The sequence below is a fragment of the Pelobates fuscus genome, chromosome 4, assembly GCF_036172605.1.
Source record: "Pelobates fuscus isolate aPelFus1 chromosome 4, aPelFus1.pri, whole genome shotgun sequence".
NCBI lineage: Eukaryota > Metazoa > Chordata > Amphibia > Anura > Pelobatidae > Pelobates > Pelobates fuscus.
This window is the reverse complement of record NC_086320.1, coordinates 384,428,544-384,454,767: the sequence shown is the minus strand read 5'-3', so window position 1 is coordinate 384,454,767 and position 26,224 is coordinate 384,428,544. Positions and strand designations below refer to the sequence as shown.

At 42.7% G+C, this 26,224-nt stretch overlaps 1 protein-coding gene across 9 annotated transcripts in view; it reads left to right on the top strand.

Moving 5' to 3' along the window:
- MAP4 (microtubule associated protein 4) overlaps positions 1-26,224 on the top strand; it is a 141,989-nt gene that overhangs the window by 39,537 nt on the left and 76,228 nt on the right. For all 9 annotated transcript variants that reach the window (XM_063452876.1, XM_063452871.1, XM_063452877.1 and 6 more), the window contains exons 4-5: positions 1,246-1,302; positions 24,668-24,784. In XM_063452876.1, coding sequence (XP_063308946.1) covers positions 1,246-1,302; positions 24,668-24,784 — 174 coding nt within the window. The remainder of the gene's footprint in view (positions 1-1,245; positions 1,303-24,667; positions 24,785-26,224) is intronic.

Here is a 26,224-nt window from a genome sequence, read left to right as displayed (position 1 = left end):
ATTGTGGGATTAGTGAGGAAATTAAACGGTTCCTGGTTTGGCACGCACATTGCTCACTTGTGTCATATCATGATCTGCCTAAAGTGTAATTGTGTAATTAACCGGTTTAGTTCTTGCTGACCTATATGATTTAATGCTCTTCTCCAGGATAGACGTTTAATTTCAGGTTAATTAAGGATGTAATTAACCAGGTGTAAGATGTATAAATGATGTAACCTTGGCCAATTTTGACCAGCCTAGGACACACCATCCTAACTGCGTGACACTATTCCTGTGTCTTTAACTCTTCTCTTTAGAACTTTGTTTATTTTTTCCTGTGATGTTTATGATTTAACATTAACTGAACATTTTAGACCCCTAAAGCATTTCAGCTTTCTGAATGCTTATGTGTAAAGAGTGATCTATAGAAATTGGTACTTTTTATAAAATAACCCTGGCGGTTAATCAGACACCTGATCCTGTTACTTCCTGCTTTGTTTAGCTCAGTGGAGTTCAACGCAAGGGACAGCAATTGCTCAGAGCACCTGCCTTGCAAAGACTTCATTGAGCTGCATTGGAAAGCCTGTGATTGGACAGCCACAGAAAGGCTGGACGGGGTTAGAGGGGGAGGGCTCGGAAAGGCTGCAGGCAAGAGTTTTCAATAGGGAATTCTGTTCAGTATTTTTTAAGTGAAACCTTATCTCCACCTTGGGCGTGGAACATCAGAGAATTACTGCTTCTTACCCTGTGGAAAGACAGGAGCTGCTCTGTAAACTAGACTCGTGTCACTTCCAAGCTCACTCCCCTTACTACTGCAGAATACATTGATTTAATTGATAATGCAGAATTTTTACAGTTCTTCGCGATCAGTTCAGCTGTGAAGGGTGCAGTGGAGTGCCCCATTTCTCGACAGACTAAGTGATAGGACACCTGCAGACTATTGGCAGCATCACTTGAACAAAAGGAGATAAATCTTTTCCAGAACAAATTCCATCCTAAAGGTCTGTCTATTGGTTTAGAAATGGTGATGTTTGCCTCCACTCTGACAAAGGATCAGATTTTATGTCCGGCACTGCCAAACGTACCATCGCCTGATTAGATAGAAAAATCCATCTGCTTGGAATCTTGGTAAAAGTGACATCACTGCTTTAAAATGTGCAGTTATCCGTGAATGCAGGATCTATAAATAACCCCATTAATCTAGTGTTCTATATTTATTTGTTTAGACAGGGAGATGGCGCTTAAATCGATTTCTGTGTTTTTCAGGTTCCCAGACGTCTGTGCTGGAAAATGGCGAACATGTTGGAGAAGGCGACGCACCCAGTAAGTAGCTTTAAGCTGAGGCTTCCGCCTGGACGTCTTATTTCTATTGTATTTTCTTTGAGATTGAATGGAAATCAATGCATATTTCTGTATCGCTTCACTTTGTTTGATGTCCCAGTTGGTAGCCGCCATCTTGTGCTCACCTTGCTTGTAGCGCTCTATATCCTAGATTCTAAACGCGGTTAAACAGGCTGGTCATAGGATAGAACCGTTCATAGCTCCTGTGATGCAGGTTACATGAACTTTATGGTGTGTGTGGTGCTCCAATTCTGAGCCCTGAAAATATTCTATATATTCTGTCTTAGGACATATTTCTGACCTTTTCTGGATCAGCTGCCAGTTTTGGGGCATATTCGACTTACTTTGGCATATTACATATCTGGGGCATGAGAATGGGGGCTAGTGGTCATGTCCAGACTTACCCATTCTATTGCTGACATTTTCTGCGAGTGGTCGAGACTATAAGAATGATGCAGTGTTTGCTGTAGCTTAGTAACCTACTAATACTGTGATCTGGAAATCACCAGCAAATGACATTGGGTTTATGTGTAGTCTTCTTCCTGGATAGATAATGGTAGCGGGAGCCGCAATGCTTAGCACTCGGCAGTTTGTTGGTGATCATAGGAATTTGGATATATCTATATGCTGTCTGCATTGTGATACACTATCCATTCCAGAACGGTGTATACATCCAATTGTTACAGTCTGTAACGGTGTTTACTGTCTAACCTGTTTCTGGGATCGGAGACCTCTCGGTATAATCGCTAGTTTCATGCTATGAATAGAGTTTTTCACTACACGTTTTACAACAAAATAGCAAATTGCAAAAATTCTCCCACTTGGCAAACTTTAAGCCAAAATAGTGAAACCGGTGAAAACAAACTTGTTTCTTGGTCACTTCTGCAAATGTGCTAATGGTAAATCTGGACGTTCCAATAATCTGTGGTATGAAATGTCTATCACATGTCCCGTTCTTTCAATTTGCATTTTGTAAGCGCTGTATAGACCCAGTGAGCTTCCTTTATTCTGAACGGCCCCCAAGGAATCTGGTGTTAACCACGACTAGGTGTTCCTGTGATAAGGGATCCCTGGAGAACGCAGCTCAGGGTATTTGGTCACATTATTTATTATTTATTATTGCCATTTATATAGCGCCAACAGATTCCGTAGCGCTTTACAATATTATGAGAGGGGATTTAACTATAAATAGGACAATTACAAATAAACTTACAGGAACAATAGGTTGAAGAGGACCCTGCTCAATCGAGCTTACGTCACCTATAGGCCCAGTTACAGTGTAATAGTCTGACATAAAGACTGCAGATTATTTACTCTGTAATCTGTTTTATACAGCATTTCACCTCTTCTGTCTTGGTGTTTGGAACATTCACACGCATGTTGATGCAGTCACCATGGTAACCAGTAGAATGTTCCTGTATATTGATCCACATTTGGCATTTTCCTGACATTTTATACATTTTCTTCGAAGCCTCCATTTCTCTTGTTGTATAGGAAATGTAGGCTTTGTGCCTTTAAGAGGATATTTCTGTAGTATACCATCGCATCGTGCGGTCTAGTTACATAATGTTTAACCCCTTAAGGACCAAACTTCTGGAATAAAATGGAATCATGACATGCCACACATGTCATGTGTCCTTAAGGGGTTAAACCAGTTTACCTTGATGCATGTTTATAACCCTGCCTGCCTGCTGGTGGCGCCAGAGCTATACAGTCTGATTTATTTCAAAGCACTACTATGGTGTCGGTCTGCACACAGAATCCCTTCCCTGTAGTTATTTTTATTTAACCGATAAAGCTCATGAGTTTATTTACGGAACAATCAAGGTTTTTTTTTTTATCTTTTATTTTATTGAGGCATGTTGGTAGCAGAGATAAAATAATATAAAGGCATCAACAGTAGTGTACATTTTTTTTGTAAGCATGAACAATTCAAGAGAAGGAGTAAAGGGATAAACAAGGATAAGGCAGGTTCACTCCTTGTCTAGTATGGGGGAACAATCACGTTTTTAATTGACAAAAAGACAAAATTGCTTTTTTCTCTGTCACACAATACAGCAGTGTTTAAATTTTTTTTAAATTTATTTATTTATATTTTTTTTTTATTGGTTTTCTTGTTTTTATAATTTGAGTGGCCTTCCCAAGCAGGGGAGGATAGTGATCAGTATGTAACATTCAACAAAATCATATGCCACCCATACACGTTTCAGATCAGTTAACCGGTAGAGAACATCCTCATGAAACGGCACCTTTATATTCTGAGAAATCATTTTTCCAGATGGGAAGATAACTCCCAATCAGGCATTTGGAGGTAACATGAGCCTGTGTGAAATGTAAATAGTTGCATTCAAAGCTCCGTTAAGGGAAGTACGTTACAGTAAATGAAAATCTAATCTCTGTGTACGACAATCAAAAATGAAGCTGTTGTGACCGAGCATCGCCTTAGTTGGCATAAAGCAGCATTAGGCTCTAACGGTAATATATCCTGTATTATGAGACTTAAACCTTTTTAACAGACACCGCAATGCGCTAGATTTCGATATCTCATTTTTTTTATAGGTTATCTCTAAACGATGCTCTGTTCGCAAGGTTAACATTTCCTTGCAACTCTTAACACCGAGGCCCATTCGAATATCTGATCCAGGAATCTAGAATTTGGAGACCTGATATGATCAGGATGTGAAGGTTAGAATGGGCCAGAATAAAACGCACAGTGCCTTTCCTATTCTTGTAGTTCCATTGTTAAACCGTAGCAAGGTACCTGTCACTCGTGGTTTTCCAGCACGACCACTGATTGCTGCGTGGGTTAGAGCTGTGCAGAGTTAGTGACGTGAAGGCTCTGTAATCGCTGTCAAAACACAGCAAGATGAGAAAATTGCATCTCAATACACCCCTTTCCGTCTCACCAGGGACCTGTCACAACAAAACACGTAGGACTTATTTTAAGGAGCAATAACCCCGTTGTTATAATGTCACTTTTATTATACAATTTCACTTCTCAGCCCGGTGTCTTTCCATCAGGTCTGTAACTGCACACTGCTCTAATTAGCGACTCGATTTCCTTCCTTGTAATGTATTACTGGATAAAATAAAACCCAAACTGTCTTCTTTTATATATCGCTACTATTTATTATTCTAGGTAACTGGCTGGCAGTAGATGGATCTGTTGTATGATCTAACATACACATAATGCAACTAGCCCAGGAAAATGTTTTTTTTTTTGTCAGCTTTGTCCCCTTTGCTGTGATTTTGTATGTGTATGAAGTGTGCAGTGTGCTTGGGGGGGGGAAGGGGGTTATATATTCATAAAGATGGCAGACTATCCGCACCCAGCTGGCATCGGCGGAGAATTTGTTTGGTTTTTATCCTGGGTTTTCTCTGGGCCTGGGACACCCATGGAGAGAGACATATAATGAACAATTTGGCAGTGATTTGCCCTAAATCTGTCCCTGATCTGTCCAATTCCACCTAGTGGATGTCTTGTATGTGTTACACGCCATGAGAGCTGGTCGACATACGGACAATCTTGTGTCCCAGAAAAGGACAGAGGTGAAATGTATGGCATATGTCATTGTGCATTATCAGTTTGACTTTTACTCTTTGACTTTCTGATGCACTGTGCATTCATTCCCATAATTGTGTGCATGCTTTTACTTTCATTTACATTGCAACATGAAATGTAGCCCATAAAGCCTTACATACCTCCATTTATATTCCACAATTAATTCAAACCCGCGTGTAGAGGAACAGAATCCACTTGTTTAATGTGTGCAATGATCTCAAAATGACGAGTCCCACACTCTTAAGCACTGAAGGTAGTTTTTATGGGTCATACCATTCTGTATAGTCAGGGAGGGAGAGGAGTGCATTGGCTCTCCCATTTCACTGTCTGCATTGCATTCACATTCCGGAGATTGATGAAGTTTGCAATAGTACTTTTTAAATATCCTTTTATTTTAGAAATCTGATTTATCTGTATTTGCTGTATGTGGGCATTGTTCCCCGCAGGCAGTCTTTTTACATTCTCTTACCATTTTCAGTAAGGTACACAGCTAGTAAAACCTTGCAAATCCCAAGAAGAATAATATTTAACTATTTTGGATTTGTATACTTTTTCACACCTCCTGTGTCAGAGAAATTGTGTGTGTGTGTGTATTTTTTTTTTTGTACTTGGTGTCCCTTGTAAAGCAAAGATGTGGTCAGTGTTTGCTATTTATACAACAGAAATATCCTCCATTACGGATTTGTGTTTTTGTTTTTGTTTTTTTTGTTTTGTTTTTTTAAGATTTTTTATATTTCAGTAGAGTCCGACACCATAAGATTCAGTAGACCTGCAGCTATTATGCAGTTAAATAAACACCATCTAATCATGTATAAAATAATAATGTTTTATGTGTTCTACATCCAGAGGAGAACAGGGGGCAACGAAGGGGCAGGTTAGGATACAGAGAGCAAAAAAAGATATATGGGGGGGGGGGGGGGGTGTGAGTGAATATCATGTGCTGCAGGTCAGTACGTTTTATACTTCAGTTCTATAAGGCTACAGCTCTGCTTGTTACCTATTGAAGGCTGAAAATGGCAGTTTTTGAAAGAAGGTATTTTTTCCTATATATTCCTTTTTATTTTATCACATATGGAGTTTATCCTACAGTAAATGAGCAGTTTGTTTCCTGGGACTTTCCATGATGATGATGTTTTGGGGGTGTTGGCTTTTCCAGTGGGGTGCATATAGAGCGATTGCTAGGATTAGGCTTCCTGCTGGAATAAAATGGTGTCTGGGCTGCTTTGTACATGTCTCTTACTAACCACTTGTGCTTTTTGCTTTTTTCTTCTTCTCCTCTCCTTCCTTTTTCCTGATATGTTCGCCCCTTTCCCTGTCTCCCTCTAGAAAACTAGCGTGTTCCTCCTCTTACTCTGGAATTAGCGCTAACCTCCCAGCGATCTGCTTCCTGCTCTAACTCAATGCTTTCCTCTGGGCACTGCTGAATACAAGAAGTCCTCCGTCCCATCCTCTTCCTCACGCTGAGCCCTCCTCTCTCTGCGTAAGCGCACACAATGGACTGCTTTTCGCAATCAAACAGATTATTTCTAACTTTTTGTATGTTTCAGGATTTTTTCCATTTTCACCTTTTTTATCACCTGCCCTTTTTATTTATTTTTTTGTCTTTTACATTGACCATTTTTTATATAATTTTTAACCATTCCATTAAAGAACATTTACTCCCTAAATACTGTATTCTTCACTGGGACATGGATTCACCATTGTCTGCCATTTTTGTTTCTCCTTCCTGGCACAGAGTAAAGTAAAATGTGTGGAGTTATATACCCGACATGGCGGGAAGCCTACTCATAAACCATAGTAAGATTAAATTTCAGCACTGCGGTAATCCACATTCACGCAGTGCCGGTAATCCACATTCACGCAGTGCACCCCACAGTGCCGGTAATCCACATTCACGCAGTGCCGGTAATCCACATTCACGCAGTGCCGGTAATCCACATTCACGCAGTGCCGGTAATCCACATTCACGCAGTGCCGGTAATCCACATTCACGCAGTGCCGGTAATCCACATTCACGCAGTGCCGGTAATCCACATTCACGCAGTGCCGGTAATCCACATTCACGCAGTGCCGGTAATCCACATTCACGCAGTGCCGGTAATCCACATTCACGCAGTGCACCACGCAGTGCCGGTAATCCACATTCACGCAGTGCACCCCGCAGTGCCGGTAATCCACATTCACGCAGTGCCGGTAATCCACATTCACGCAGTGCCGGTAATCCACATTCACGCAGTGCCGGTAATCTACATTCACGCAGTAGTACTGGCAGTCCACACTCTAAAGTTTAGAGAGCAAATGGCACCTTTCACTCGATACCTGATATATTTTATCTGAAACCAGCCATTTTAGCAACATACTAGTACTGATTAGTGTTAGTTTATCATATGTCATTTATATACTTGCAATATTGTCAAGCGCTATGGAATATGCTGGCGCTATATAGATACCAGTAATAATAATAATATACTTGTACTGACCAGTCATACATACTAAGACCGGCCGCTACTAGTAAATGAATGACATAAGATATAGCTTTGTTGTGCGTATACTAGTACTGATCAGTCATGGTATGACGTTATGATCCATAGATTAGTACTGACCTGTCCTCTTTAATAAGTGGTGTATTTATTAACCATACCATGCTTTCCTGGGGTGAGGGGCTGATTACTTTCCTCTGTGCCAAACCTAATGGCATTCACCGGGCTATATTGTGGGTTTGGGCTTCACGTCTCATGTAACTGAATAACCTGCAATAAATAATCTTACTGTCTCTAGTTCTCTTGTGGTGGTGTTTGTGTGCCGATGGCAGCTATACACGGTGAATGTTTGATAGACTGGTTATTAATATAGAAGCTGCATGGTGTGTATGTAGTATGAAACTTCCCGTGTAAAGGCCGGGGCTAGCGGTAACAAAACTGCTCTAGTTATGTAAAGATTGGGAGCTATCGAACCGTTACTGTAACTACACACGAACGCAGACCAGGAGTTTAGAAACCTGCATGCTTCATCTGTAATGCAGTGCCCTGAAACACATTGTGTCTCCTGAACCCACCGTTCATGGTAAAATAACCCAAATCTGAGCTCCAAGAGGGTTTTTTTTTTTTTTCTTTTCAAGTTAAATGAGGTTTTTGCACTTATCGTCAAAGGTGAAACTGACTTTCTAAATGTTTTTAACTTGGAAAGTTGCACACCTGGACTTGTGTGTGGGGGATGATGTGGGTTCAGTGGTGGGTGGATGGGAGGGAGCCTAGCCTGGGGGGGGGGCATAGCCAGGAGTATAGTCCGGGTGTGGGGGGGGGAATAGTCGGTGGTGTTAGCCAGTGGAGGGGTCATAGCTGGGGGTATAGGTCATTGTAGGTTTGCTGGCCAGATGCCATGTGGGTTGTGAATGCCAGTCAAGGAAATACATTTAACTAGAGTAAAAATTAGTGGGGTGTTTCTATTTTTTTATTTAATCGGTAGCCAGTCGTTTAAATATCTGAAACCTGTAACTGGGTGTGGTCACATGGTTCGTTTGTGTTTACTGGGAAGCTTTCTCCTTGCTAGCATAGAGCAGTGTATATTTTGGGGTGTCCCATGTGATGTGAGTGTATATTGGTTTTATTCTGCGTGGGGAATAGATAAAACCCACAGAAATATTCAGCGTTTTTGCACCATATATTAGGGTAACCGGTTAGGAAGCCATGTTTCTTCGATACTTTAACTCTTGCCACCTGCTTGCCATGCCTTCTTGCTGACTGGTAACCACACCCTTGGTGCACCCCTGTGAGAGAGCGGAGCTCAGCTGGCATGGCTCTGCAGTGTTATTGTCAGTGACTTGGCACCGCTTGGCCTTCTGGGAAGTGATGAACAATCTGTAAAACCCAAGGATATCAGCATTCTCTGCTTCGGGTGAGTGACCTACTTAGCGGGCCTGCTGCACAGCTTGCACAGATTATATAAATAGCTCATGGAAGAACTGAATCCTGTGCTGGAAAAAGCACCTTTCAAAAGATTAACTCTGTAACCGCTTGCTCCCCTCCAGGAATAACGGGGTCACTGTACCCCACGGACCCCTAGTGTTTAAAAACGGGTGAGAATAACGTACTGATGAATGGATTTTGGATTACTCCGCTGTGATCCAATGATTACACAACATTCACTGCTTCTATATTCTAGAATAGATTGAAGATGTGAATGGGTAATGTTTGTAACTAAAATGGATGACAGAAATCTATATTTTTAAAGTGGTGATAACTGCTAATTTCCAAGATGTTACCATGGGGAGATTATAGGGATAAAGGCTTTTTAATTGTCCTGGCCCCCTGTCCCCACCCTTCCAGTCCCCTAACGAGCCATGCAGTCCTTCCATAACCATGCACCATTGTATACATTGCTTCCAAACTCGTAGGACTCTCCTTCATTCTATTGTAGCTTTGAAAATCCGAGACCAAGCAATACAATGTAGGTACGCTGCGCTACAGAGACCTCGTCCTAATTCTAGCAGCAGCCACTCCCATGGAAAACCGTGTGTGGTCGTGTGTATTAAATATATCTATTTGTACTTTGTAACACAGTGTGCCTGTATTAGGAATGCTGATTAGTCGTTGGCTGTCCCCCCTCTGTATCTGGGTGAGGGCTCTGTATATCCTGGAGAGAAGTAAGCTCCTAACCCACCCAACCGTTACACCTCCCTCAATCAGTGAGGGCAGAGGCTCTGTGTCGCTTCAGAGGAATTGTAGTGAAAATAGACATGTATACAACGTTACACACTGACACAGAAAAATGTTTCCTAAAGTGGAATTTAGTTCTACTTCCTGGCTCTCTGCTGCTGAGGGTCATGGGAGTTATACTCTCACTGAACCCATACCTGAGGCACCCCCATTTATAAATAAGAAACAGTGTCAAACCAAGGGGTGTAGGGGTGTAGAGTGTTACAGGGCTTTGTTCCTTCTGGAATACTGTGAGAAATGTCTGCACCTTCTTTGAAATTGTCAGATACATGTAATGGGGCATATTGTGTCTAGACCAACTCTGAGTCGGGGGCTTACAGCTGTGTGACCAGCAGACAAGACTCCGAAATGGAACGCTGACTTTTCTGCCAGTTGCTTGCAGCAATTCTCATGATCCGTAACTAAATGTGACACGGATGACTGCAAACTTCCTCCATAACATGGCAAGGATGCATCTATTCTGGGATGTGACCTACACGCAGGCCCGGGAGCTAAAAACCCAGAAATATGGACACTCTGTCAGAATATCTCACCAACTTTACTGCTCAGAAACCAAACTGGAGCCTTCTCAGAGTAACCATAGTAAAAACTGCTTACTTTGCTTAATCCTGGCCATTCTCTGGGTAATCTAGAGAGGGGATTTTAAACTAATAATAAAGAATGTGTTCTACATACAGTTTGGGAATAATCTGCCACCTTGTTTGGACAGCACCGATGTATTGCAGGAGATATTGGCTAAATTGGCATCTCATTGTTGGGACCAGCACCTGACAGGCTGTGATGCCACCAAAGCAAGAATTGTGGGATTTCTCTGACCTGCTGGGATGATGGTGGAGCTCCACAATCTGCCCCTCACATATATTGAATTTGTATATATTTTTTGGATCTCATTTTCAATGTGCCAAGGTAAATGATATGAACCAGGTGGGAGAACTTGTGCTATCCTTATAGTATAAAAGGGTAGCTGCACTCTTATTTTTAGTGTCTGGGCTTAATGCAGTGCCGAGCATCAAGCTGAGGACAGGGATCCAACATTATACAAGAACTTAATGCCGTATACAGAGTACAGTACACAGCTCAGGATAGTCCAACAAGCCAAGTCGCTGTACACCAGTAGTTTGTAGAACCACCTTTAGCAGCAATAACGTGCAGTACCGTAATCGTTTTCTGTATTTACAAGGTTGTATTTTAAGACCTGCTAAGGAACAGATAATTGTTATTACGTCCAGATATGTATAACCATAGAATTCAAGGAGGGTGTACTTTCTTTTCCCATGACTGTAGGTAGCCAGGCCTGCCAAGGATTGTCAGCTTGCAGGCGATCTCACTAATAAATTAATAGAGAGCTACAGGTAGCCTTATCCCAATTAATCATTGCCCTATATGTTTGTTAAAGGAAGCCATCGCATACCATTTATGAATCGAATTATATAAATACAGTTTTGCAGATTATGTTTGTTCTTCAACGGTTTGAATTGAACCTATCCAAAAACGTGGTTATTTAAAGCAGGCGCTGTGTAGATGGCGCCTGCTTGAATGGTCGCAATATGTTTTGCAGAGTGTGAATAATGTGGTGAGGACAGTTCCACGCAAGTCGCTGCTTTAATCGAGTTAAAATACTTTTTTTTGCAGGCAGACTTTGCTGATTGATGGCATTTGTACTGAGCTTCCACAGTAACTGCAAGCTGTCCGCATGATTAAAAGGCTTGCCCTAATTCCAGCACTCTGTATTGGAGATAAGCTGACAGCAGTCAGGCCGCTTCTCTGCTGTGTAAATCCCTCTGCAGAAAGCAGGCCTATAGAGAGGGTGTTAATGAGGTTTCAATCCCAGGCTTCCAATACCTGCACACCAGCTAACCTGGGACCACACCTCGAGCTAAGTCTTACTTTACCGGCCATCATGTCAGCTGCAGGTTTTGGGGTACGGCTGCACCCCTTGCATGGGCTCACCTTTACCCACTGCGAGTGTTTGTATGCCTTTACTAGTAAGAGTTCTCCCTTAAAAAAGGCCAGAAACCGAGTCATACTGATTCCCCATTTAAACTAGCAACATTTCTCCTCACCCTCCCATGTCCAGGCCAGTAACGCAGCCCCTCCCTCCCATGTCCAGGGTATTAATGCTACCCCCCTCCCTCCCTCCCATGTCCAGGCCCATAACGCTGCCTCTTCTCCCCCCCCCCCGCCCCCTCCCATGCCCAGGCCAGTAACGCTGCCTTTTCCCCTCCCCCCCCCATGTCCAAGCCAGTAATGCTGCCCCCCCATGTCCCGGACAGTAATGCTGCCCCCTCCCTCCCATGTCCCGGCCAGTCATCCAATATACGGTCATGGGGTGTATAGTGAACGCAGCCTGTAACTCTGGATGTTTGGCCCCACCTGAGATATGGACAGTGGGAGAGCCACGTGTTTTCACCATAACTTTCTCTCTCTGCTTTGAGGCATATCATGAAGCTATTTCCAGTTCAGGTTGCTGCCTTACTACTTTAGATAGATTGATCTTTGGGCCTTACAGTGACACACCAGCCCTCTGAAGTTAATCAGCTCTCTAAAGTGCTTCATGTGTGAAGTGTTTCCTTCCTTCGTTTTTTTTTTTTTGTTTTTTTTTTCTATTTTCTCCTTTTACACAAAGTGCAGATCTCAGTAGAAATTGGCACTTTTCTAAATTAACCTTGTTACACCCCCTGGCTGCCAATCAGACAACCCAGTCCTGTTACTTCATGGTTTGTTTAGCCCCATGAAGTTAAAGAGGCAGCAATTGCCCAGAGAACCTGCCTTGCAAAGACTTCTCATTGAGCTGCATTGGGAAGTCTGTGATTGGACAGCCACAGAAAGTCTGGGCGGGGTTAGAAGGGGAGGGTTTACAGAGGCGACAGACAAGAGATCTGCAGCTTTTACAAGCTGTTTTTAGATATACCCAAATGAAAAAAAAAACATAATTAATGTATGTTCATCTGTCTCTGAATTTTAAAGGCTTTTATAACTCTATTTCATTGTTGGAACACATTTCAAGTTCTATGTTGGACTTTGTGTGTGTGTATATCTCATATGTTCAAATAACGCTTCCTGCCTGTGGTATCTACATGTAAATTATGTGAACTCGTTACGATGCCTTCTGGAGATTCTGTTTTTATGTAAACTGTCCCATTTTGTTCCTGTAAGTTTTCTTGTAATTGTCATATTTATAGCTAAATCCCCCCTCATATAATATTGTAAAGCGCTATGAAATCTGTTGGCGCAATAATAATTTGAACTAGACCATGTCGTTGGAAGGAGCACACTAACGTCTAAGTTTCTATTTACTCCCAGCCGTGACCTTAGACCTACTTGTTTTTTCTCTTAGTGGTTTGCACGTCTTATTTTGGTTTTTATTGAGATTCTTGTCTGACAGAAATGGCTTGCTCTTCAGACATCCCCTCGGTGCCTTGTTCAGTGATGCGAGAGATATCACTAGCGTTCATTAAGAGATGGTTCCCAAAGAGTCAGCAGGCTTCAACCTAAATGGATCAGACTGTGAATAATAGGGAGTTTGCCACCTCTTACATAACCCAAGTGCGCTCCGTTTACAGTCTAAGTAGGTCACACAGATTTTGGAAATGCATCAGTCAGTAATATTACATGTGAGAAGGAGGAAGATTTTTATAAAGAAAGGGCGGTGTTCTCCCCATATATAACCTTTATTTGGGTGTCCAGTGGCTGTAATGGTGTAATATTTAGTTAACTAGGGTTGTTTACTAACTTGAAATTGAAGGCCAGAGTAGCTGATTGGAAATAGTTAGAGGCCAGTTTGGCTATTTAAACCTTAAAGGGACACTCTACTGCCCAAATACAAATAATCACTGTTTTGTAGATCTAACGCAAATAAAAACTTGCATTTAATTATGCATTTTTTCATTGGAGCTCTATCCAAAATCGGCTTGCAAAACCTGCAGTCATCTTGTCTGCTGCCTTTACAAGCCCTCCCCTTTTAACCCCGCCCACAATTGCTATTGCTGTCCAATCACAGACTTCCCAATACAGCTCAATGAGAAGGTAAGTCAGGTGCTCTGGGCAATTGCTTCTTCTTGAGGTCAGCTGCATTGAGTTAATGAAACCAGGAAGTATCATTACCTGTTGTCCGCTTGAAAGCCAACAGGGTGTAACCAGGTTAATTTTGGAAAGTGTAAATTTCTATTGAAATCTGAACTTTTTGGAAAATTAAAAAGAGAACACACTCTTTACACGTAACGCTTTTCAGCAAGCGAAGTTAAAGGACAACTATAGTGCCAGGAAAACGCACTATAGTGCCTTGGCACTGGGGACTCCCCTCCCTCTTCCGACGTCATCACCCGCATGCGCGGCAAGAGCCGCGCGCGCATTCAGACAGTCCATAGAAAAGCATTTCTCAATGTGAAAATCACAGTGAGAAGCGCCTCTAGCGGCTGTCAATGAGACAGCCACTAGAGGCTGGATTAACCCTCAGATACAGGGTTAGCCCTAGATGGACCTGGCACCCAGACACTTATTGAGCTGAAGTTGTCTGGGTGCCTATAGTGGCCCTTTAATGGGTCTGGAGTGACCCTTTCATTTAAAATTCACTTTGAATTCTCACTTGAGTGAATAAATGGAGGTTTAGTACCAGAGCTCTAAGTATATTTTATAATACTCCTTATAGTCTGTCCAAATGTACAGAAGCTGTGTAAGTCTCTGCATGAATTTCCTCAAACGTCCCTAAATTTAGCACATTAACCTAATTTAGTTTCTCTTGTAGTTGTTTATTGCCATTAAATATCTGTTTTCCCTTATTTGAGGTTCGAGGAGCAGCCATATTGTCAATGACGTGACTGATATTTTTTACATATAATCTTTAAAAACACACATCGCTTGGATCATGCATTAGTCCAGATTAAAGAAGCCCATGTACTCCCACAGAGTTGATACTGATGTAGGGGGAGAAATTAAAGCCAAATTAAACCTAAAGTGCTTTCCTAATCTGCATTCCTATATTCAAACTGTCTGAGAGCCCATGTTTCAACACTCTGGGTGTTACCGTCTGCTTTATGAAATACTCGGCTATTTACCTGGGGCTGTAATATGAAGTACTCTGCTATTTACCTGGGGCTGTAATATGAAGTACTCTGCTATTTACCTGGGGCTGTAATATGAAGTACTCTGCTATTTACCTGGGGCTGTAATATGAAGTACTCTGCTATTTACCTGGGGCTGTAATATGAAGTACTCGGCTATTTACCTGGGGCTGTAATATGAAGTACTCTGCTATTTACCTGGGGCTGTAATATGAAGTACTCTGCTATTTACCTGGGGCTGTAATATGAAGTACTCGGCTATTTACCTGGGGCTGTAATATGAAGTACTCGGCTATTTACCTGGGGCTGTAATATGAAGTACTCGGCTATTTACCTGGGGCTGTAATATGAAGTACTCTGCTATTTACCTGGGGCTGTAATATGAAGTACTCTGCTATTTACCTGGGGCTGTAATATGAAGTACTCTGCTATTTACCTGGGGCTGTAATATGAAGTACTCGGCTATTTACCTGGGGCTGTAATATGAAGTACTTGGCTATTTACCTGGGGCTGTAATATGAAGTACTCGGCTATTTACCTGGGGCTGTAATATGAAGTACTCTGCTATTTACCTGGGGCTGTAATATGAAGTACTCGGCTATTTACCTGGGGCTGTAATATGAAGTACTCGGCTATTTACCTGGGGCTGTAATATGAAGTACTCGGCTATTTACCTGGGGCTGTAATATGAAGTACTCTGCTATTTACCTGGGGCTGTAATATGAAGTACTCTGCTATTTACCTGGGGCTGTAATATGAAGTACTCTGCTATTTACCTGGGGCTGTAATATGAAGTACTCGGCTATTTACCTGGGGCTGTAATATGAAGTACTCGGCTATTTACCTGGGGCTGTAATATGAAGTACTCGGCTATTTACCTGGGGCTGTAATATGAAGTACTCTGCTATTTACCTGGGGCTGTAATATGAAGTACTCTGCTATTTACCTGGGGCTGTAATATGCAGTACTCGGCTATTTACCTGGGGCTGTAATATGAAGTACTCGGCTATTTACCTGGGGCTGTAATATGAAGTGCTCGGCTATTTACCTGGGGCTGTAATATGAAGTACTCGGCTATTTACCTGGGGCTGTAATATGAAGTACTCGGCTATTTACCTGGGGCTGTAATATGAAGTACTCTGCTATTTACCTGGGGCTGTAATATGAAGTACTCGGCTATTTACCTGGGGCTGTAATATGAAGTACTCGGCTATTTACCTGGGGCTGTAATATGAAGTACTCGGCTATTTACCTGGGGCTGTAATATGAAATACTCGGCTATTTACCTGGTGCTGTAATATGAAGTACTTGGCTATTTACCTGGGGCTGTAATATGAAGTACTCGGCTATTTACCTGGGGCTGTAATATGAAGTACTCGGCTATTTACCTGGGGCTGTAATATGAAGTACTCTGCTATTTACCTGGGGCTGTAATATGAAGTACTCTGCTATTTACCTGGGGCTGTAATATGAAGTACTCTGCTATTTACCTGGGGCTGTAATATGAAGTACTCGGCTATTTACCTGGGGCTGTAATATGAAGTACTCGGCTATTTACCTGGGGCTGTAATATGAAGTACTCGGCTATTTACCTGGGGCTGTAATATGAAGTACTCGGCTATTTACCTGGGGCTGTAATATGAAGTACTCTGCTATTTACCTGGGGCTGTAATATGCAGTACTCGGCTATTTACCTGGGGCTGTAATATGAAGTACTCGGCTATTTACCTGGGGCTGTAATATGAAGTGCTCGGCTATTTACCTGGGGCTGTAATATGAAGTACTCGGCTATTTACCTGGGGCTGTAATATGAAGTACTCGGCTATTTACCTGGGGCTGTAATATGAAGTACTCTGCTATTTACCTGGGGCTGTAATATGAAGTACTCGGCTATTTACCTGGGGCTGTAATATGAAGTACTCGGCTATTTACCTGGGGCTGTAATATGAAGTACTCGGCTATTTACCTGGGGCTGTAATATGAAATACTCGGCTATTTACCTGGGGCTGTAATATGAAGTACTTGGCTATTTACCTGGGGCTGTAATATGAAGTACTCGGCTATTTACCTGGGGCTGTAATATGAAGTACTCGGCTATTTACCTGGGGCTGTAATATGAAGTACTCGGCTATTTACCTGGGGCTGTAATATGAAGTACTCGGCTATTTACCTGGGGCTGTAATATGAAGTACTCGGCTATTTACCTGGGGCTGTAATATGAAGTACTCGGCTATTTACCTGGGGCTGTAATATGAAGTACTCGGCTATTTACCTGGGGCTGTAATATGAAGTACTCGGCTATTTACCTTGGCAAGAACTTTGAAATTGGACACAGGTTTTTGTGAAGTATTTGTTTATTAAATATAAAAATGACAGATTTTATATAATAGCATTTCTTTAATTGCACAGCTCAATTTGCGATAATACATACAGGGATTGAGCATAGAAGACAGATTTTAGAGGACAGTGATAATCAAATTTTCTTTCACTTCTCATTTAACCCCTTAAGGACGCAGCTTCAGAAGCTGGACATACCCTTAAGCTATTTTTGCATTTTTTGCTGTTTGTGTTCAACTGCAATTTGCATCGCTCTCATTTATTGAATCAACACATATCATATATCGTTTTTTAAAGGACAAGATGGGCTTTACTTTTTTTTTTTTTTTAATTCTTTATTTATAGCGTGCAGAGGAGTACAAACATGCATTGTTAGCCACGACAGCTTCATCAAGCATTTGATACGCATATATATGTTACATTTACATGGCTTTGTGAGATACTGCACATTTTATAGTTTTATAATAGAGAAACATGCTATACATGCTATTGATGAGTCAGTAGAAGCCTGACATCTAGATACATGTTGATTATACTGACAGGATTGGTATTCAGGTTTGTAGGATAACCTGTACGCAAGCTTGGGAAGGACATGTGTTTGTTATATGGAGCACAAGCTTAAACATGCAAAATCTTAAACAGTATAGATTTAACGCTAAGATGGTTCATCAGCTTGGTGAAAGGTGATATGGGGTGACAGGTTTTCGTGAGTGAGTCCCGGCACCGTTAGTCAGGATGAGCTTCACAGCGGGTATCCCCCGGTGGTGAGAGCAGAGGGGATGTGTGGCAGAATGATTGAGGCTGGGGAAGAAGCTTTCAGCACTCGTCTGGTAAGTTTAGTCCCAGGATCAGTCCATGCTTCTTGGGTCCACGTCATCTCATGTGGTTGGGTCGTGCAGCCCTGGATCTAGGCGAGGGAGGTCCGTGACCGTATGCTTTGCTGGAGGGATTGGGTGCGGCTTGTTTCTGCTGATTATCGTGAGGCACTCTCCACTGCTTACCGCTGGTAGATGGTTGCCTCTGACCTCTTCGATCACCGCCACTCTGTCGCTGCAGAGAACCTGTTAGCTGCCTGCTATTCTGAGGCATGGGGCGCTCGTTTGAATATGGCGTTGTGATGAGGACTGCCGCCATCTTGAGAGCGTGTTCCCGCCGGTTCCAAGGTGCTTCCATGGGTCACAGGGTGAGGGCCGGGATCACCCCCGCCGGCCCAGAGGGGGGGTAACGGGGCCGGACCCGCCTAGCCTCTCGGTTTTGCCGTACCGCTGGTGGGCAGGCTAGCTGGGCAGCGGCTGTCGACCCAACTCACCGCCCGGGCGGTCTCCATCCTGCGCGACGGGGATCACCCCACTGAGGGACTAGAACCTCGCGGCAAGCCTCTCCTCGGGACCGGGGTTGTTTGGTTACACCGGAGCACAGCTGTCGGTTGTCGGGTAAGTTTTGCCGGGTTTTAGGGGCTAAAACGGAGTAGCTTTTCAGGAGCTACTCCTCTGTGCGTCCGCTCAGCGTGGCGGTCCGGCCCCGCCCCCCGATGGGCTTTACTTTGATGTGACTTATACATATATAAAATCTAATTTTTTATTAAAAAATGAAAAAAATATATATTTTTCACAGTTTTGGCAATAATAGTGTGTGCATAATATGTAAAGGATTTCAGCTTATTTTAAAAGTTACAGGTCACAAAATACAAGGAGTAATATAAAATGTAAATGTGAATTTTTTTTCGAAGTTGGTATGTTTGACTTGTAAGTTTGACAGCTGTCACAGAAAACAAAATTGCTACACAAAAGTATATATTTATATAAAGAAGACATCACAGGCTATTTATTTAAGGGTATTTTGACACTTTTTACATAGCCATTTTCCCACCAATCTCTGCTACATATTTTAGTAAAATTGTGTTTTTTGTTTTTTTTTAAATACACACATATAACAAGGTTTTTTAAATGTGTATTGTGTTAAGCTGCTGTGTGCTATTCCTGGTCAAAATCCCATTTTGTGTTCAGCAACATCTGCTGAGTACAACAATACCCCCATTGTATGCCTTTGCAACAATTTTTTGAAGCTACAATGAAATATAAGAGGCCAGACTATTTCAGTTTCTACAGTAAGAAAATTCAAAGATGGATTTAATGGACCTATGTCTTATTTTGGGGCATTATAGTAGTTTGGTTGTACAAATGACCACACAAAGGCCTTCCATTCGTGAAAGTAGACACTCCATGGTATCTCATATGGCATATATTTTGCCTTAACGGGTCACCATTTATTCACCATTATATGTCAGTTTGTGGTAAAAAATATTTTTTGCATTTTTAACTTATGCGTTACATTTGTGCTGGGCAGTTTGTATATTTGATATGTTCCACTATGATCAAACACCCCTAATTATGCTCAGCTAAGTCTTCTGAGTAAAACAATACCCCCAATGTATGTCTTTGACACTATTTGGTGACGCTACAGTGCCATAAAGGAGACCTGACCATTTCAGTTTTTAGAGTAGAATTTTGAGAGACGAATTTGCAGGGCTTATGTTTCAATTTGGACCATTATAGCAGTTTGACTGTTTCAAAAACCGCAAAAAGGCCTACCATTTGTGAAAGTAGACACTCCAGGGTATCTCATATGGCATATATTGTGCCTTAACATGTCGCCATTTTTTCACCATTATATGTCAGTTTGTGGTAAAAAATATTTTTTGCATTTTTAACTTATGCGTTACATTTGTGCTGGGCAGTTTGTATATTTGATATGTTCCAATATGATCAAACAACCAAAATTATGCTGAGCTATCTCCTGTGAGTAAAACTGTAGAATATTGCATATTCTATGTTTCTATTGATTATATATATGGATGTGTGGATTGACATAAGAAACAGATGGTATCAATAAGTCACAAGGGTTTCTTTGTCTGAGAGCTCTGGAATGTGGATTTCGGGGTCTTGTCCTTATATGGCAAGAGTATGCTCTGACGTCAGTATGGGCACTTCTATATAGTAACAGAGGGACACGAGGTCTCGCTCTCTTCTCTCTCTGCTCTCTTCGCTCTAGGCTCTGGTCTCTCTCTGGGCTCTCTCTGGCTCTCTCTGGCTCTCTCTCGATGTAAAGATGTAAGGGTTTAAAGAAGTCCAGCAATTACCATCTGCTGTTGAATGTCCATTATCCTGTAACATCATTTGTTGTTTTATTATGTATCCGTAACTAAGAATAAACCTGAAGAAACCGTAAGTCAGATTGCATATTATTACTTTTCAATAATATAGACATATATTATTGTGGCGAGCATTTGGCCCAAGACTATATATACAAAAGACGTATATATATCAATCAACTGAAGACAAGAAGAAATTAAGAAGATTTAACTGTGACGATTCCAAACCAGTTTTTACAAAAACGATACCCCCAATGTATGCCTTTAGTCGTATTTCCTGACGCTAAACTGCCATATAGGTGACCTGACCATTTCAGTTTTTACAGAATTTTATCGCTAGTGAGTACCAAGTCTAGTAGTAGTAAGCATTTTCTCTGCCTTTTTGACACATACTTTGAGATTTTACTGCATAGTTTACAATCCTTAGGTGTGCTACGGCAGTATAACGCTTCATATGTCACTCAGCTATGTCGTCTGAGTTCAGCAATACCCCCATGTGTACCTTTCCCAGGTATATGTGGATGTTGGAGGGGCAAATTTGAGACTCTGCAATTTCAGGTCTGTTTCAAACTTTGAATTTTTACGCTGGGTCCATGTCCCATTTTGGGTCAAACTCTGAGGCAGTGTCTGTCACCTCTGAATCCGCTGTCAGAATTCTCTAACTGTACTTCCTAAGCATTTTGAACTTTTTACACAAGAACTTTAACAAAACAATGTTATAATAATGTTATTTTATTTTTTTTGGTTTTTTGTATTTTAACCCCTAGCATACGCACTAAACTCCCCAATTTCCCAGGAACTATCATCCACCCCAATTAACTAAATACAAGTAAAATAATATATATATATATATAGTCAGTGGTTAAATACCAGAAGAACTACAACAAGTATATTAATTGTATTGAGAATTTATTGGCCCTGAGTATGACATAATTTAAAGCAGTTCCCAATACAAAGGCCAGGCTGAGAGGGACAATCAGGGCAGTAGAAACTGGTCAGCCTGCACCTTTTCTGGGGGGTCTTTTTTGGAGGGGTAGGTGGTATCCAAAAGCAGAAGTGACCCGTCTATATATCTCTCCTGCCAGGCCCTGCTGATGGCTCCCCACTGTGGCACTCAGTGAGCAGCACAGAAATTAGCTGGAACTGAAATGTAAGAAAAGTACATTTCAGCTGAGGATTTGCCTTTTTGAAAAGGATGAATGCGTTATGAGTAGCCATTTGCATTAAATAAATGCCCACTTTCTTATACCAGGCCCTGGTCTTTCTCATTATCAGATATGGCTGCAGCAGTTGATCAGACAGGTCAACTCCCCCCATGTGTTTATTGTATTGCTTAATGCAGACAGGCAGCCGTCTTGTTTCCTGTCTGCCACGGACTGCGACCCTGCGTGTGTGTTCACTGTGCATGGTAGTCAGTATGAACACCTCCTTTTTGTCTCTGTATTTCAGAGCCAACAGTTCGTCCTGGCATAGAGCAGCCGTTTCCCCCTTTTTAACTTTTTTTTTCTCTGCCAGAGCCTTGGGGAAGCCAGCAGACCAGTCTCAAAACAATATAGCATTTTTTGGAGGGGTATGCTATTGTAATAATTATCAAGGTAGAGGTGGTACCCCTTGTTCATTAGATCCCAAACTATTTTTCCGCTAGTCCCAACTACATCAGGGCAACCTGGGGGATCCCGGTGGCTATCTTTACCTTCATATACTCTGAAGGTATACACATACCCACTGCTACTTTCACATAACTTGTATAGCTTGATGCCATACCGGGATCTTTTGGCTGGGATGTATTGCTTGAACCCCAGTCTACCCTTGTATTTCATTAGGGACTCGTCAATACATATATTCTTTTGGGGAGTATAAATTATGCCAAATTCTTTATTAAAATAGTTAATTAGGGGGCGGATTTTGTCATACTGCGGATGATCTTTGGGGTGGCACTTCGGATTATCGTTGAAGTGCAGAAAACGCAGTACTGATTCGTATCTGGGCCTACGCATGGTCTGAGAGAAAATGGGAGTATTGCATACTGGGTTTTTGGACCAGTACATTCGGTTTCTGGGCTTTTTAATAATTCCCATTAGCATGGTTAGTGCACAGAACGGTTTTAACTCTGGCACACTGGTGGGGTACCAGCTCCCTTTTGTGGCAAGGTGACTTGTTGCATTTTGTGCCAGATACTGCGCTGCATAAATATTTGTTTGTGTAACTATCTGCCCTAAAAAATCATCCCCAAGGAACAGCTCCATAAAATCCTGGGAGTTATAGCTGGTCACGTCTCCCTGAATACCAGGAGTCGCAGTGAACAGAGGGATGTCGGGGACAAAATTGTTAGAGGGCACCCAGATATCGGCGCCAGGAGCAGTGCCAGGGGTATCTTCACTTTCTTCATCTGTGTCTGGCACATAGTCACCCTCTGCACTCTCTGAGGCAGTGTCGGTTGCCTCTGAGTCGGCTGCTAATATATTATATGCCTCCTCGGCACTAAACCTTCTAAGCATGGTGAAAGCTTAAAATTAACTTTAACTAAATAACGTATTTTTTTGTTTTGTTTTTTTAACTTTTTTTATACTTTTTTTTTTGTTTTCTGATCTTTTTTTTTTAATACTTTCTAAAACTTCTAAAAACTTTTTAAAAAATGAACCCCTGTGGGTAAAAACAGAAATCAGATCACCGCTAAACACAGTGCTTACACCTAGCAAAGCAGAAATGCTTTGACTTAAAGTAAACTACTTTTTTTCTCTTTTTTCCTTTTTTCACTTTTTTTATACTTTTATAAACTTTTAATAACTTTCTAAAACTTTTCAGCTTCCTAGCTACACTAACGCTAGATTCTCCAATTCCCCCTAGCTTCAATCCACCCCAGCTAACTAACTAACAGAAAATAATAGTAAAAACAAAACAAATTAAATATATTTAACCCCTGAGGGTTAAAAAGAAAATGGTTAACCCCTGAGGGTGAAAAAAAACTCTGATCTCAGTAAAGTACTGTGATCAGTATTGCGATCACTGCTGCCAGTGATCAAAGGGTTAAACCCTTGTTAATTTTTAAAGGTAAAGGGGTAAGGTTTTTTTTTTTTTTTAGACTTTTAAACACTTTGTGTCTGTCAGGGACACAAAGTTTCAAACGATCCTCTCTCCACTTCTAATCACACACAGAGGTGGAGGGAGGAGGATCAGAAGACCCAGCAGCACTGTGATCGCTGTGACTGGCTGTCACAGCGATCACATGTGCTGGGACAGCGCTATTGGCTGTTGCTGGGCTTCCTCAAACGCCGAGGCACCCAGCAACAGCGTTAACCCCACGATCGCCGCGATCTGGCGTTAAGTTTAGTAATTGACGGAAAATTTCCGTCAAGCGTCGTTAAGGGGTTAAGGGGTTAATGAGCTATAGATTTACTTTACTCCTGTACTTTTATTTCTCATTCGAACTGGGTGAAATCCATGATTAGAGGACTTCCTGAGAGCTGCCACTTCTAGCTTTTCATGTTTTGAAGTGGTTATGGTGCTTGGAGTCTGTATGGGCAGCGTGTCACTGTGCAATCCTGCACATACAGAGTTTAACCCTGCTGCTGAATATGGAACTCCAGCCACCGAGCAAGTGATTGTCAATTCTGTTCATATTTGGCATCTGTCATCAACATGCTGGCCACAAGTGTCCAGTGGTGCCCACTCTGCACCCCAATGTCCTCCCTGAAGCGAGGACGAGTGAGGTCAGCGAAGCAGGATGAGGCTGCAAGTAGAACTTGGCCTCAGCGTTGGAACGGAGGTCATTTTCAGCTTTAACAGAAAGGGTAACTCTAACCAACAGTGTTTCATCAGACACCCTTTATGGTCTTCGTATTAGCAGCGTGGCTGTAACTTGCTGCATCTGTGGCTAAACCACTTATTGATCAGCTATCACAATTAACTCTTTATATTATTGGTAAACAGGATCTGTAGTGTATGGCTCTTTAAACGATCCATTGTACATCCAAATAAAACTGCAAATTAAATACTGGCCTTATAGAAAGTGGACAAATTTTAGCATCTTAGCACGGCCTTGGATGTATCTAGTCACACAAAACCGTAACTAAAACACTGTAACCGTGGGAGTCCTTGGGTCTTTAAATAATGTTCTAGTGGGAGGGATGTGATTGGGGAGATACTATAGTTGGTCTCTGGTCCTGATCTCCTTGGTTGTATTTGGTGTGGGAGCCAGAATTCCGAACTTTCTTCTAGAATGCTGAAAAGCCGTGTGTTTGTCGATGGTTTAACCGGCTATGCAGGCAGGTGCTTTTATTATCCATGTTCTCATATGGCGCGTTTATGAACAGGTTTGTTAATGCAGCTAACTGGGCACAAGCATAGCACAGCCTAGACGTTCCCCTTCACTAATCTGTAAGTACTCTGCCATTCCATCATTGTTGTTCAGGCTGCTCCAGTTTGTCCAATATGTGTGTTTCATCCCCCAAAGTGTGGCTGAAAATGGACTTCTGTTTTCACCCCCCAGTTAGTATTTTAAACTTGCATTCTTACATTTCAGATCCATTTGAGCCAAACCAGGATGAAAAGGCTGGTTCTGATATTCTGCTGCTGCCATGTGATAACACAAGCCACCATTCGTTCACGGAGCCCTTCGGAGAGGCAGAGCTGCAGCACGGTATGAAGTTTCCTGTATCGGAGTCTATTTATATCGTATGACCCAGCTGGAACGCTCATTCATCATCCAGCCTCTGTAATGCCTGAGTCTCTGCTGGCTGGCAGGTGCTGGCAATAAATCATAGAGTAACAGACATGATACAAACAGGCACTTCTGAGGGGCCTATTCCGGCTCCCAGAAATGTAATCTATAGCAGCCTTTCTGATATCGACAGGCTGCAGTTCACTCCCTCTGTTAATGTCGTGCTTGTACCTGGAATAGTTTAGTGAATAGTTTCTATTCTCTGACTTGTTACAGGGCATTATTAGACCTTAAATGTCATTGAAGTTATGGAGAGCCAATCGTTCAATGTTTATTTACCGGGGGGGCTATCAGTGCAGGATATTGCTGTGATCACACAGGTGGATTTGGTAGAGGCTCTGGTGAGGCTGTGACATTATATTCCGTATGATTTGGTGTCTGTCAGCACATTTTCTGCCCGGCTTTCACTCTTGCAGCTATTTCCTTTATGTAGTCGCTTGCTGAAGACGTGTAAATGAAGCCTTATATTTGTAACTTGCCTCTCCGTCACCACACTGTGCCTTCTGCATCCGAAAACTCCAGCCGCTGACCAATGAAGTGTGGGGACTCGCACCACACCTTTCTGAGAGTCCCCATAATGTGCTGTAATTTACTGGGCCGGCTGATCGTGATAGGAGTGTGACTGCTGCCAGTAGTTATACTCCTAACAGTAACAGCACTGTACATGTTGATCTCAATATGCACTGGCTGCCTGAGAGGGATGAGTATGATTGTGGCCATCGTGCTTAGTTAATGCCAGATTTGTGTAGACATTTTTACTTTTTCAAAACTGCGTGTGTGGTGGGGGGTGCGTGTGTGTGGTGGGGGGGTGCGTGTGTGTGGTGGGGGGGTGCGTGTGTGTGGTGGGGGGGTGCGTGTGTGTGGTGGGGGGGTGCGTGTGTGTGTGGTGGGGGGGGTGCGTGTGTGTGTGGTGGGGGGGTGCGCGTGTGTGTGGTGGGGGGGTGCGTGTGTGTGTGGTGGGGGGGTGCGTGTGTGTGTGGTGGGGGGGTGCGTGTGTGTGTGGTGGGGGGGTGCGTGTGTGTGGTGGGGGGGTGCGTGTGTGTGTGGTGGGGGGGTGCGTGTGTGTGTGGTGGGGGGGTGCGTGTGTGTGTGTGGTGGGGGGGTGCGTGTGTGTGTGGTGGGGGGGTGTGTGTGTGGTGGGGGGGTGCGTGTGTGTGTGGTGGGGGGGTGCGTGTGTGTGTGGTGGGGGGTGCATGTGTGTTTGGTGGGGGGTGCGTGCGTGTGTGTGGTGGGGGGTGCATGTGTGTTTGGTGGGGGGTGCGTGCGTGTGTGTGGTGGGGGGTGCGTGCGTGTGTGTGGTGGGGGGTGCGTGCGTGTGTGTGGTGGGGGGTGCGTGCGTGTGTGTGGTGGGGGGTGCGT